The sequence below is a fragment of the Loxodonta africana genome, chromosome 1, assembly GCF_030014295.1.
Source record: "Loxodonta africana isolate mLoxAfr1 chromosome 1, mLoxAfr1.hap2, whole genome shotgun sequence".
Taxonomy (NCBI): domain Eukaryota; kingdom Metazoa; phylum Chordata; class Mammalia; order Proboscidea; family Elephantidae; genus Loxodonta; species Loxodonta africana.
Window position 1 is genome coordinate 204,302,681 of NC_087342.1, and position 12,538 is coordinate 204,315,218.

The 12,538-nt window shown below is 43.4% G+C and overlaps 1 protein-coding gene across 1 annotated transcript in view; it reads right to left on the bottom strand.

Annotated features, from left to right (window-relative positions):
• The window catches only part of MAP7 (microtubule associated protein 7), a 201,591-nt gene extending 191,557 nt beyond the window's left edge, over nt 1-10,034 (bottom strand). The window contains exon 1 of the mRNA XM_064291234.1: nt 9,965-10,034. Within this exon, the coding sequence (XP_064147304.1) occupies nt 9,965-10,031 (67 nt within the window). The 5' untranslated portion in view covers nt 10,032-10,034. The remainder of the gene's footprint in view (nt 1-9,964) is intronic.
• Nucleotides 10,035-12,538: the final 2,504 nt, after the last annotated feature.

The window sequence follows — 12,538 nt, forward strand, 5'->3', positions numbered from 1 at the left end:
TGTGGTTAAGGGTGTCAACTATACTAATTCTGTGCCACCTACCAGGAATAGAAACCAAACTAGCCAGAGTGCAGGGAGCAGGTAAACCAGTTGTTCCATGTGTCCACCACAGTACCACGGTGAGCAGTCTGGTCAGGAGCTTCTGAGACCCAGAAGTCTGGGTTAAAAGCTTGATAAACAGCCAAGCTTTTTGCTACAGGAACAACTCTTCCAACCAATTATCACACAGTAAAACCTGCAAAAGCTAGAACTTGTCTAAGGCCAAAACCTGTCAGAGAAGGAAAATTCAAATATTTTCCAGTAGAGAGCAATAGAAAAGTGGTGACTGCACTGTGTCAAAGGCGGAAAACTTGCAAGACTTGGAAAAACAAGGCAATCCTGTCAAGTTCTGTTTCACTGTATACATATTATTGTCACTATGAGTCGCAATCAACTCAACGGCAATGGGTCTGGGTCTAAGCAAGCCTGAAAGTCCAGGTGGCACAGTGGTTAAGAGCTTGGCTGCTAACCAAAAGGTTAGCAGTTTGAATCCACCAGTGTTCCTTGGAAATCCTTTGGGGGCAGTTCTACTCTGACTTACAGGGCCGCTATGTGTAGGAATCGATTCGATAGCGATGGTTTGTTTTTGTTTTTTTTAAGCAAGCCTTGTATCCGGGAGTGGGGGCACTAAAAGAAGAGGTCCTTTATAGAATTTTATCTTGGAATTTAAATCTCTCCTAGAATACAGCTTCCTTTCTGCTTTCAACATAAGATTAGGGATACAAGTTTTATACCTAGGAGGTTATGCCATGGTAAAGGATGGTTCTCTTTTACAAGAAACCCACTTCCAAAAAAGAGACTTGTGTAGAATTAAAAGAAAAAACCACACAAGAAATATTAAGCAACTCCAAATCGCAATAGCCTGAACTTAAATTTACACATGATTTTAATGACAACACGCACAAATCCAGATCAGGTATTCCAAACGCACTTATCTTCCTGTCTGCTTTGTTTGGCATCCCTATGTTCACCTGCGTTATCTGGCTACGTGTGAATTCTCCTTAGCTTTTCACACAATTCTTTCTTTCTCAACTATTTCTGTAGGAGCTTAAAGGATGAGGAATTGTTGAAAGCAACTAGTTAATTCTTGGTGTCAAATATATTACTCTTCAAGTGAAAATCCAAACTGGTACCTAATAAAAGAAAATCTTACAAATTCTTTCTCAACTATTTCTCAAATAAAAAAGATACTAAGGAGTATAATAATATTTAAGGGATAGAGAAAAGCCAAGTGCCATCTAAATTAGTAAACAGTTGTTATTCAGAGCTTTGCAAGAGCTGGGATATTAAAAAGGCAGAAAGCACTGACCCACTGGAGATCTAGATGAACTTTAAGAATAAGCCTAAATACCATACATTTTAACATAAGAACCTTGACCATGATTAGTGATTAAATATCCAATGACAGATTATCAAGCCTTTCACAAAGCACTGTAAGCACATTCAGTAACTGAACAAGTATTAAGTATTCAGTTTGATAACTGTAATTGTAGACAAGGAATTAATAAGTGGGACCATAAAACAAGTTATGTGACCAATATTTCTAGCTTTCTAAATGAAAAATGTTATCTCCAAATCTTAGAAAGCCATACCTCAAGGGAATAGAAAACAGACATTTAGAAGGAAAAGAGAACTTAGATTGGCATGGAATATACTGTATACTGGCACTTCTGTTCATAATCAACTTCAGGATGCAGAAGTCACAGGAATGAGAGAGAATAAAGAAGTAGACATTAGAGTCAAATGAAAACTCCAATTATACCTGGGCTCTAGGATCAACACTACCTCCAGAAGTTTTACTAATTCGTGAGCTTGTTTAGCATTTAAAAAGTCATTATTTTACTTCAAGGCAATTACAACATCTTATTCAAAGAACTTGGTGGAATGGCTAAAGTTTAAAAATACAAAGAAAGAAAAACTGACAGTGCCAAGTGCTGGCGAGGATCCACAATAACTAGAATTCACATACATTGCGTGTGGGAACATAAACCTGTACAGCCACTGTGGAAAACAGCTTGGCAGTTTCTTACAAAGTTAAACATACACTTAACATATGAGTGAGCAATCCCACTCCTAGGTATTTACCCTACCCACTGCCCACTGAGTCAATTCCAACTCATAGTGACCCTATAGGACACAGCAGAGCTGTCCTATAGGGTTTCCAAGGCTATAAATCTTTACAGGAGTAGATTGCTCCATCTTTCTCCCACAAAGAGGCTGGTGGGTTTGAACTCCCAGTCTTTCAGTTAGCAGCCAAGTGGTTTAACCCCTGTGCCTACCAGTGCTCCTTGTATTTACCCTAGATAAATAAAACTATGTTCACACAAATACGTTATGCGGTAGTAATCATAACGGCCAAAAATTGGAAACGACAAATGTCCTTCAGTGGAGGGGATGAATGAACAATCCCTGGTGCATCCATACCAAAGGCAAACTACTCATCAGTAAAAATGGAAAGAACTATTGATACAAAACAACATGGAGGAATCTCAAATGCATTCTACTGAGTGAAAGAATCCAGACTCAAAAGGTTACACACTCTATTAATTCATTTTTATGACATTCTGTAAAAGGCAAAACTAGAAGGATGGTGAACGGATCCATGGTTGTCAGGGGTGAGGGACAGGAGGAAAGTTTGACTACAAAAGGGGGCAGCATAAAGACTTTGAGGGGGCTGGTGAGGGAACCTTTCTGGATCATGACTCTAGTGGTGTTTAATAAGACTCTATATATTCGACAAAACTCAAAAGAAATGTACAAAAAGAACAGTAATTTTTGTATACATAAATTATAAAAGTAAACTTTAAAAAGAGAAAAATCTTTCTGCCTATTATAGGATTTGTGATATTTTCACCAGCAAATTTTGTGAAGTCTTCTAAATTAGCTATCATTACTTCCCAGCTGCTCATTAGTAATCACTTATAATCTGGGTGCACCCTCTGACTCTTGCACCAACAACTGAAATTTGTTTTGGAGGTGATCAGTGACTGCCTGGTAACTAGACAAATGACTTTTTAGTCTCTGAACCCTTGATCTCTTTGTCTCTCTCCCTTGGCAGGTACAGAATTGCTCATTTATGATTTTCCCACCTTTCTGGAATCTCCATTTGTCTCCTGTGCAGGGTCTTCCTCCTCCCATGCTTTGAATGCTGTCTCACTCCTCAATCTTTCCTTCTAGGCTCTCATTACTCTCATGGCTTTAGTCATTATTCCCTTATGAAATGAATCCCAAAGCCCTGACCTCTATTTTTCTCCTTGGGCCCTATACTTCAGTTGCCTATTAGGTATTTCAACCTAGGTGTCTCTCTGGTACCTCAAATCTCCATCAATAAAGCAGACTTCTTTGTTTTTTTCTTTTTTTCTATTTCTCTCTCTGTCTTAGTCATCTAGTGCTGCTATAACAGAAATACCACAAGCAGATGGCTTTAACAAAGAGATATTAATTTCCTCACAGTGAAATAAGCTAAAAGTCCAAATTCAGAGTGTGAGCTCCAGGGGACAGATTTTTCTGTCAACTCTGGAGGAAGATCCTTGTCCTCAATCTTCCCATGGTCAAGGAGCTTCTCAGGCACAGGAATCCCAGGTCCAAAGGATACGCTCTGCTCCTGGTGCTGCCTTCTTGGTGGTATGAAGTCCCCCTGTCTTACTGCTCGCTTCTTTTATATCTCAAGAGATTGCCTCAAGACACAATCCAATCTTGAAGACTGAGTCCTGCCTCACTAACACAACTGCCGGCCATCCTCCCTTATTAACATCATAGAGGCAGGATTTATAACATACAGGAAAATCACACAATACTGGCCAAATTGATACACACGTTTTTAGGGGGACAAAATTCGATCCATGACACCCACCAAAACCAGGTCCTCTTCATAAAAATTTTCATATCACCTTTAAAACAACCAACAAGCCAAACTCAAACTTGGAGTATAATGTTGGATGTTGCCTTTATATCTGCAATCATTTGACACATGCCTCTGCAGAGTCTTGCATTAACCATTTCCTTCCCACTTGCACTGCCACACCATAGTTCAGGCCCATTGCCTACCTGGATTTCTGCAGTAACCATAAGATGTTTCTACGTTACTGAACTCTTCCTTCTTCAATCCACCCTGTAGTCTACAATGCTAGTGTGAAGTGAGGACGAGCTGGGTAGAAGACCAATTGTATTATCAACCTTCAAGAAGATATGGATGATCTGTCTGGCTAGGTAGATGTCCCTTGTGCACTCTCACCACTGCACGTGTGACCTTCTCAAAGCAGCACAAATCAATTGAAAAGACTGACTTTCCCAGATGGACGGATTAAGCATTGATTAGTTAAAGGCATTGCTAAGCTCTTCTGAGAGAACCTGCAATCAAGCTTTCTAGGCTCAAAGGGCACAGAATTACCTGATTAGTCATGCTTTAATTAAGATGTGTTATCCTCAGCAATCATCAACAGTTCCCCACAGCCCCCAGAAGAATGCACTAACAACCTCTTAGCTTGGTCTTCGGCCCCTCCAAAATTTGGCCTCCCTGTGCCATTCCTACTTGATCTTCTAGGACTCTTCTGTGTCGATCCTTACACATTTAGTCAATATGACCAAATTTTGCTTTTTTGCACATCTACACCTTTGTTTACTTTCTTCCCTCTCCTCCATCTAACTTTATATATTTACCCATTTTTTATAGCTTAGCTTAACTTAAGTACTATACCCAATATGACCTTCCTGATGATCACAACCAGAAAAAATTATTCACTGAACTCATAATCCGCAATTATTTGTTTGTGGGTTTTGTCTTCCTTGCTAAATCCAAAGGTCATGTCTTTGTCAACTGTCTAGTCACCACAATGTTTAATATATAGAAAGTACACATTTCTTGGTCAAATTATTTTAGGCCTCAATATTTTCATTGCTTATATCATTAAACCCTGGTGGTGTAGTGGTTAATAGCTGTAGCTGCCAACCAAAAGGTTGGCAGTTTGAATCCACCAGGTGCTCACTGGAAACCATACGAGAGTTCTATTCTGGTCCTGTGGGGTTGCTATGAGTCAGAATTGACTCAACGGCAACAGGTTTGGTTTTTTGGTACATCAATATAATGAAACTTGAGTCTTTAAAAAATAATGAGTGATTATTCTTCACTCATCAGGATGCAAAGATGTTAGATTTTGTTTTTTTTTTAGAGAATGTGCCAATATAAATTAATGTTTCACCAACATGCCTAACCAATGACATCAAATAAATGCATGCTCCTGAGCATGAATGCCTAGCCTACTAATAATACATCCTCCTACTTGGAAACCCTGGTGGTGTAATGGTTAAGAGGTCAGCAGTTCGAATCCACCAGGTGCACCTTGAAAACCCTAACAGCTAACCACAGTAAGGCTAAAAAACCCAAACTCATTGCCATCCAGTCCATTCTGACTCATAGTAACCCTACAGTACAGAGTAGAACTGCCCCAGAGGGCTTCTACTTTCCAAGGCTGTAAATCTTTACGGAAGCAAACTGCCATATCTTTCTCCTGCACAGCAGCTGATAGGTTCAAACCGTTGACTAGCAAGCAGCCAAGCATTTAACCACTGTGCCACCAGGGCTCAGCATCCCTGAATGACAGACACATCACTACCTTTCAGGCCCTGAATTTCAAAAAGGGACAGTCTTAACACCAAATTGTAGACAGAGCCCCTATTTTATAATTTTTACTTGCAGATATTTGTAAACCCTCAAAGCTAGGTGCAACCTTAAAGATCATTTTTAATTTGGAAAATGCAGCGAAGGGATGTGACTACGTCACGATAGGAGCCCAGGATTCTCAGCTCGAGTTCTTCCACTGAGTCCCCGGGCGGTGCAAACAGTTAAGTGCTCAACTACCGGATGAAAGGTTGGCAGTTTGAACCCAGCCAGAGGCGCCTTGGAAGACAGGCCTGGTGATCTAATTCTGAAAGGTCACAGCCTTGAAAACCCTATGGAGCAGTTCTACTCTGCACACTTGGGGTCGCCATGAGTTGCAATCGACTCGGTGGCAACCAAGAACACGCTCTTCGACTACACAGGCTGCTAAAGAGAGAAAAAGCCCAGTTCCAGGCCCTAAGTTACTTCCCTCAAAAAGAGTATCAGCAGAATTCAATTCAGAGATTACAAGTATGTGTGTTAACTTCCTACTTTGTGTATGAAGGAAAACCTGATGGTATAGTGGTTAAGAGCTACGGTGGCTAACCAAAAGGTTGGCAATTCGAATCCACCAGACACTCCTTGGAAACTCTATAGGGCAGTTCTAGTCTGTCCTATAGGGTTGCTATGAGTCAGAATCGACTTGACTGCAACGGCTTTGGTTACGGGTTTTGTGTATGAAAGTATGGTCTCATGAATTACTCAAAAGCAGCTCTAAGTTTGCTTTTAATTTACAGGCTTTTTAAAAAGCTGTTAGCAAATTGGGAAACCGGCTCCGCACACTCACTCTCAACAGCTCTTGAGCATGAGCATAAAGTTAAATACACAAAGCTGGGGCACAGGCAGCTTCGTTAACATCACCCATCTATGTGGCTACTGGAAATAATAGCCTGAAAAAGGACTTGACGTCCTCTAGTGGCAGAATCAAAAAATAGTTACAAGTCCATTGTTCTCAATTCTTGCTTACGTTTGGTTACTGAAGAGTATTACATGGAAAGAACTGTTCATCCGCAAGAAAAATAAAATTTTCACCACAGGAATGTGATTTGACTACCTTGAGTAGAAGATAAATACATACTGACAGAAATAAGAGCCTTTTAAACGTTAGATTTATATAAACCAACCAAACCCACTGCTGTCGAGTCAATTCTGGCTCATAGCAGCCGTACAGGACAGAGTAGAACTGTCCCATAGAGTTTCCAAGGCTGTAAATTTTTACAGAACCAGACACTACATCTTTCTCCTGTGGAGCCACCAGTGGGTTTGAACCACTCATCTTTTTGGTTCACAGTGAGCGCTTTAACCACGGTACCACCAGGACTCCTAGATTTATATAGTACCTTTTGATATTCTTTGCAGATGTCTCATTCTATAGGCAGTCTACCACCAATGTTCCATCACTCTGTGATACACATGCACATATATAAACATATATATGTACATAGAGCCCTAGTGTTGTAGTGGTTAAGAGCTACAGCTGCTAACCAGAAGGTTAGCAGTTTGAATTGACCAGTGGCTCTTTGGAAACCCTACGGGGCATTTCTACTCTGTCCTATAGGGTCAGCATGAGTAGGAATCAACTCAACAGCACTGGGTTTGGTTTTCTGGTATACCACCGATGTTCAATCAATCTATGAAACATACACACATATATATGTATACATTGATGAACCCATTTAGGTGTTATTTTTATAATAATCTGAGATTCTTATCTAAATTGTCCTAAAATTAGACTAGTCTTTGCACAAGGACACAAAAACCACAAGAGACATTTAAGGATGGGCTCTGTCTCATAATAACCAGATCTAAAAAAGGAATAAAATGCATCTCTCAACAAATGTTGCCATTTGAGGTGGCAATTTTCCCTTCTTGATGGTAATAAAGGACAGAGATCCTCCCTCTTTCCACCCCCACAAAACACCTCCATACAAACCTGTGATTATTTAAAATAATAATAATGGCTTGCAGCACTTGGATGTGTCCATAAAATAAAGTACTAAGTTGAAGTCACATACTCAGATACATGTTACATGTTTTAAATATATTGGAAAACTGCTTAAGTTATTAAAATTCAAGTAATTCTCACTTATTTAAAGATTATGAACTATGGTAGAGAAAACCTGCTTTCTCTCAAAATATTATCTAGATTAAAAATATATACATTTACACTTTTCTTCATTCTTTGGCACCTGCTGATAGAAGTGCTTCTGAGTGTTAAAAACATTAATAGTAATTCAGGACCAGAAAAACAAGGAAAAGGTCTGGGATCAGAAATAAGTTTTTAGTTAAAATTATAAAGCACAATTTTTCAAGACACCATATACAAAATGTATGCCTTGGAAATTGAGTTTCTAGGCAAAGGAGTGGAAAAATTGTTTTCTATGAAGGAGATGGAAACAATTTAGTTCTATTCTTAATAGAAGCAAATATTTTACTGACAGCCACAGGGTTGATTTGCATATTCACTGTTAGAAGCAGCACTATTAATTAACATGTTCGGGCACTGAATATACGACAGTTTGTAATTCACATATCTTAACAAGTTGTTCATGTGCAGATTCTAGAAACCATTTACTTATTTTGGGGGACGGGACAAACTGATGCGGATTAACTTTCTGAAACAGGTTTGTTTCCGAAGCAGTGTGTGAGCGTTAGGCACCAAACTATTGACATTTACATCAGAAGAGGCTCCCCTCCTGCTGACCTCACCTGGGGGGAGTCCAGTCCAGGACTCACCTCATCAAATAAATTTCTTAAAGCAATTACAAAAGCATCTCCTGTTAGCCACTCCCTTCCCCACCCCAAAAGAAAATAATGACCCACCAATCTTTCAAACACATTAAGACAAATAAACCACCTTACAGGAAGTAGCATGACTTCAAAACAAACAAGTTCAAGACATCTTGTCAGTCTTGACCTCAGGTATTTTGGCTGACAGGTTAAGTCATTAGAGTTTAAGCGCTCAAAGTTTATTTAGCAGATAAGTAATTTGCAAATACTGTTATGGCTCTTTTGGACTTCACATTTAAAAAAGCATACCATCTAAATTAATACATCTTTATTTTTGGGGGTGGTGAGTGGTTCTTAGATCTAGAAAACAACTTTCAAATGGTGTGTGCATGGGCAAAAAGATTCCAATCGGGAAGTCCGCAATTTGCATTTCTTTTTAAAATAAGAAACTGCCCCACCACCCCCATGCCAAACGTAGCAAAGTACAGAAACAGTTTACCAGCCAAGAATAGAAGAGGGGATTAGGAGAGAGGGGAGGATTTATTAGGTCCTCACAAAAAAACTATCACGAGGGGGAAAAGCGGTTAAAATTAAAGAGTCTGGCTCCTGAGGGAGAAAAGTAAACCAACGGCTGGAATCTCAGAAATACCTAACAGTTCGAGATGACACTGGGCGGGGGGGGGGGGGGGGGTGGGGGGGTGGGTAGGACTTGCTGCTTATTATGAAGAAGCGACCCCTGTCCTCGAGTGAGTCTGCGCCGGTGCTTGGAGGTGGTGGGAGTGCCCATCCTCCACACAGAGACCCGTCCACCAAACCCGGGGCTCCGAGCTGACGTTCCTACCCTGGGTTGATGCTCGGACGAAAATACATAAACTCTGAGGACCTTCTAAGTCCACGGAACTCCGCACCCGCATCAAGCCAGCAGTCGCAGCCCCCACGGGCAGCCAGCCTTGGGCCCTCCCGCGCTCCCGGGCCCCGTCTCCTCGAGGGCGGATCGGAACCGCGGACCCCGGGGCCGGGCGCCGCTCACCGCGCCAACGGCGTCAGACGACTCAGCGGAGAAAGTCCGTGACCCCGGGCTGAGACCGGGGACGGTGGGAGGGGGAGGGGGCCCCGAAACAGCTCCTGGCGCCGGGCGCACCTCGCCGAGGATTTCCTAGCTGGCTCTTTGGTTTGGGGGATACGATTTCCCAACTCAGCCGAGTCAGACCCAGCCCCGCAGGTAGGAGGGCGCAGCCAGCGACTCTCCATTTCCTCCGGACGCCTGCGCGCCCTGGCGGGCTTCCACCTGTTGTGGGAAAGTGGCGGTGGCGCGACGAGAGGCGGCCGGACTGGGGCCCGAGGCCTTCGGGGGAGCGGCCCGGCGAGTCAGCCCCGGACGGAGGGAGGTGCGCGGAGCCCGGTGAGTCGGTCGGCTGTTCTGGGCCGCACGGCCGGCAGGGGAGGGGAGGCGCAGCGCCCGCGCGAGACCAACAACCCCCTCACTCGCCGACCCCCGCCGCGCCCGCGGGACCCCCACCCGCCCTGCCGCGCAGTCACCTGTTTCGCTCTGCACCGCGTCGTCGCCGCCCCTGTGGCTGTCGCCGCCTGCTCCCAGCTCCGCCATGGTGCTCCGATGACGCGCCGGGAGAGCCGCTCCGCCCTCTTCCTCGGCTTCGCTCCCGCCGGCCCCCCGCCTCCCGGGCCCGCGGCCCAGACAGGTGAGGGCTGTCAGGGAAAGGAGGAGGGACGCGGAGAAGGGCGGGCGCGCGGGAGACCGGGAGCGGCCTGAGCCGGGCGCGCCCCCTCGCGGGCAGGTGCGGCGTCGCAGCCGCTCGACGGACGCAGCAGGGGCTTGGCTGGAAGAGAAGCCAGAGGAGCCAGGAACCTCGGCCCGGAGCATGCTAGCAGCCCCTGCAGACGCGCTGCCGGCTCTGCCAGGCCTGGAGCGGGTTCGCCACGGCTTGATGGCGCTAGAGCCCGAGATGAGCGACCATCCGAATATCAGCCCGGACGAGGCTAGGGCACTGAGACGCTCTATTTGTCTCTGAACTCTCAAGCAGCCAGGTCAGTTTCGGCACCGCCGGGGCAGGAGCTCGTGGTGACAGCCGCAACAGTCTGCTGCCACGTGGAGAGCAGGAGTACACTGGCGGGTGTTCCCCCCGGGACCCAATATCCTTCTGTGTTTTAGGAAGCCATTGCTGATGACCCTGTCTTTTCACCAGGCTTTCTTATCTGATGGGCCCCAGGGCTCACCAGTTAGTGAAACTGGTGCGGACTGCTTTGTATTTTATTATTCTTAGTTTCCATTTCGTAACTACCTTTGGAAACCTTGATGGCGTAGTGGTTAAGAGCTACAGTTGCTAACCAAAAAATCGGTGGTTCGAATCCACCAGCCACTCCTTGGAATCTCTATGGGACAGTTCTACTCTGACCTTTTGGGTCGCTATGAGTCGGAATCGATTTAACGGCAATGAGTTTGGGTTTTTTTTGGGGGGGTTTTGGTTTTGTGACTTCTGGCTTGCTCAGGAAGACCAGGAAAAAAGCAATAGGCAACTTTTTTTTTTTTTTTTACGGAAACAGATTATTTACTGAGGAGAATCCAATTTCTGCTCTAGTAGGCAAATAAACGATAAGTAACAAAATGTTGGGGGAAAAAAGTAGCCTACATTAGTAGAAACAAAAGGAACAAAAATGCGCAGTGACCAGTTCCTCCTGGTCACTCAGAAATGCGCTCCCACAGCTTTGGTTGGCTGAACACAACCGGCACGCTCTCAACAGTTTCAACTTTCTCAAGGACTTCGGCAAAACCTATTGGACACCCAAAAGTGTCTAAGAACAGTGTTGTATTTTTTGCTACAGTGACAATTCTCACGATCCTTGCATGCAAAACCTGCCCACTCTGAAAAAAAACCAGGACCAAACCCGTTTTATTTGGTTTCCTGATTCACTGGCTGACTGACTAGGTTGAGGTTTTGACTAAGGGACATTTCTGTTATGGGTTGTGGCCATGAATTTTCCCTTAGTGCCACCTCTACAAAGGACCAGCCAAACTGATCTTTTAGCAGATTTCCAAACTCACATTCAAATCACTCTTACCAGACTTCTAATTAATAAAAATAAAGGACCAGGTGATGGAGGTAGTTTTAGGCCTCAGGTTGGCTCTCAGCAAAGATTTTTTTTTTTGTTAACCTACATTAAATCATCAGAGTTTAAGATCCCTTTCTATGCACATCAGAAAGGTTCTGTTCACTGTATTTAAAGAGCTGTCCTCTCTGGAAGAACCCTGGAAAAGAAAGGTGATTCCTTTTCAACCTTCTTATTTACTGACTACTTAAGTAAACTTAGAAAATTCCAAGACAAAGAAAGTCTTGTTGGTTGTTATGGATTGAATTGTGTCCCCCAAAGATTTGTGTTATAAATCCTGACCTCTACACCTGTGGTTATGATCCCATTTGGGAATGGGTTTTCTTTGTTATGTTAGTGAGGCAGTATTAGTGTAGAGTGTATTTTAAGTCAATTTCTTTTGGCATCTAAAAGAGCAGATTAAGCAAGCAAGTAGAGATATGGGGGTAGACGCCAAGCCACATGAAGATCACCAAGGAACAGAAGCTCAAAAGAAACAAGACCCTTCCTCCAGAGCCAACAGAGTGAGCACCTTCCCCTAGAGCCAGCACCCTGAATTCTGACTTCCAGCCCCCTAAACTGTGAGAAGATAAATTTGTTTGTTAAAGGCATTCACGTGCGGTATTTCTGTTATAGCAGCACTGGAAAACTAAGACGTTGCTATTCGTATCTGCATTTTTTGTGTATGTTGTGTTCTTATCTCTTTCCCCATCTTTTTGATAATTTATGTTCCAGATTGCCACCAGTTAAATGAAAATAATATAATAACATACCCAAATCCTACGCTTAGGCCCTGTACAGACTATGCATTCCAAACCTAATATGATGTCTGTAATAGGGTGGGCTGCTGCATGAATATGTGAAGTATGGATGGCATCTGTTAAATGTCAAATGCCATCATGGTGTACTTGATGTTGTACTTTACTTAGAACATGAGGCCATCTGTCTTGAGCCCCCACATCCATTTCAAAATCTTTCAAAATCTTCATAGCTCCCCTTTCCACAGAA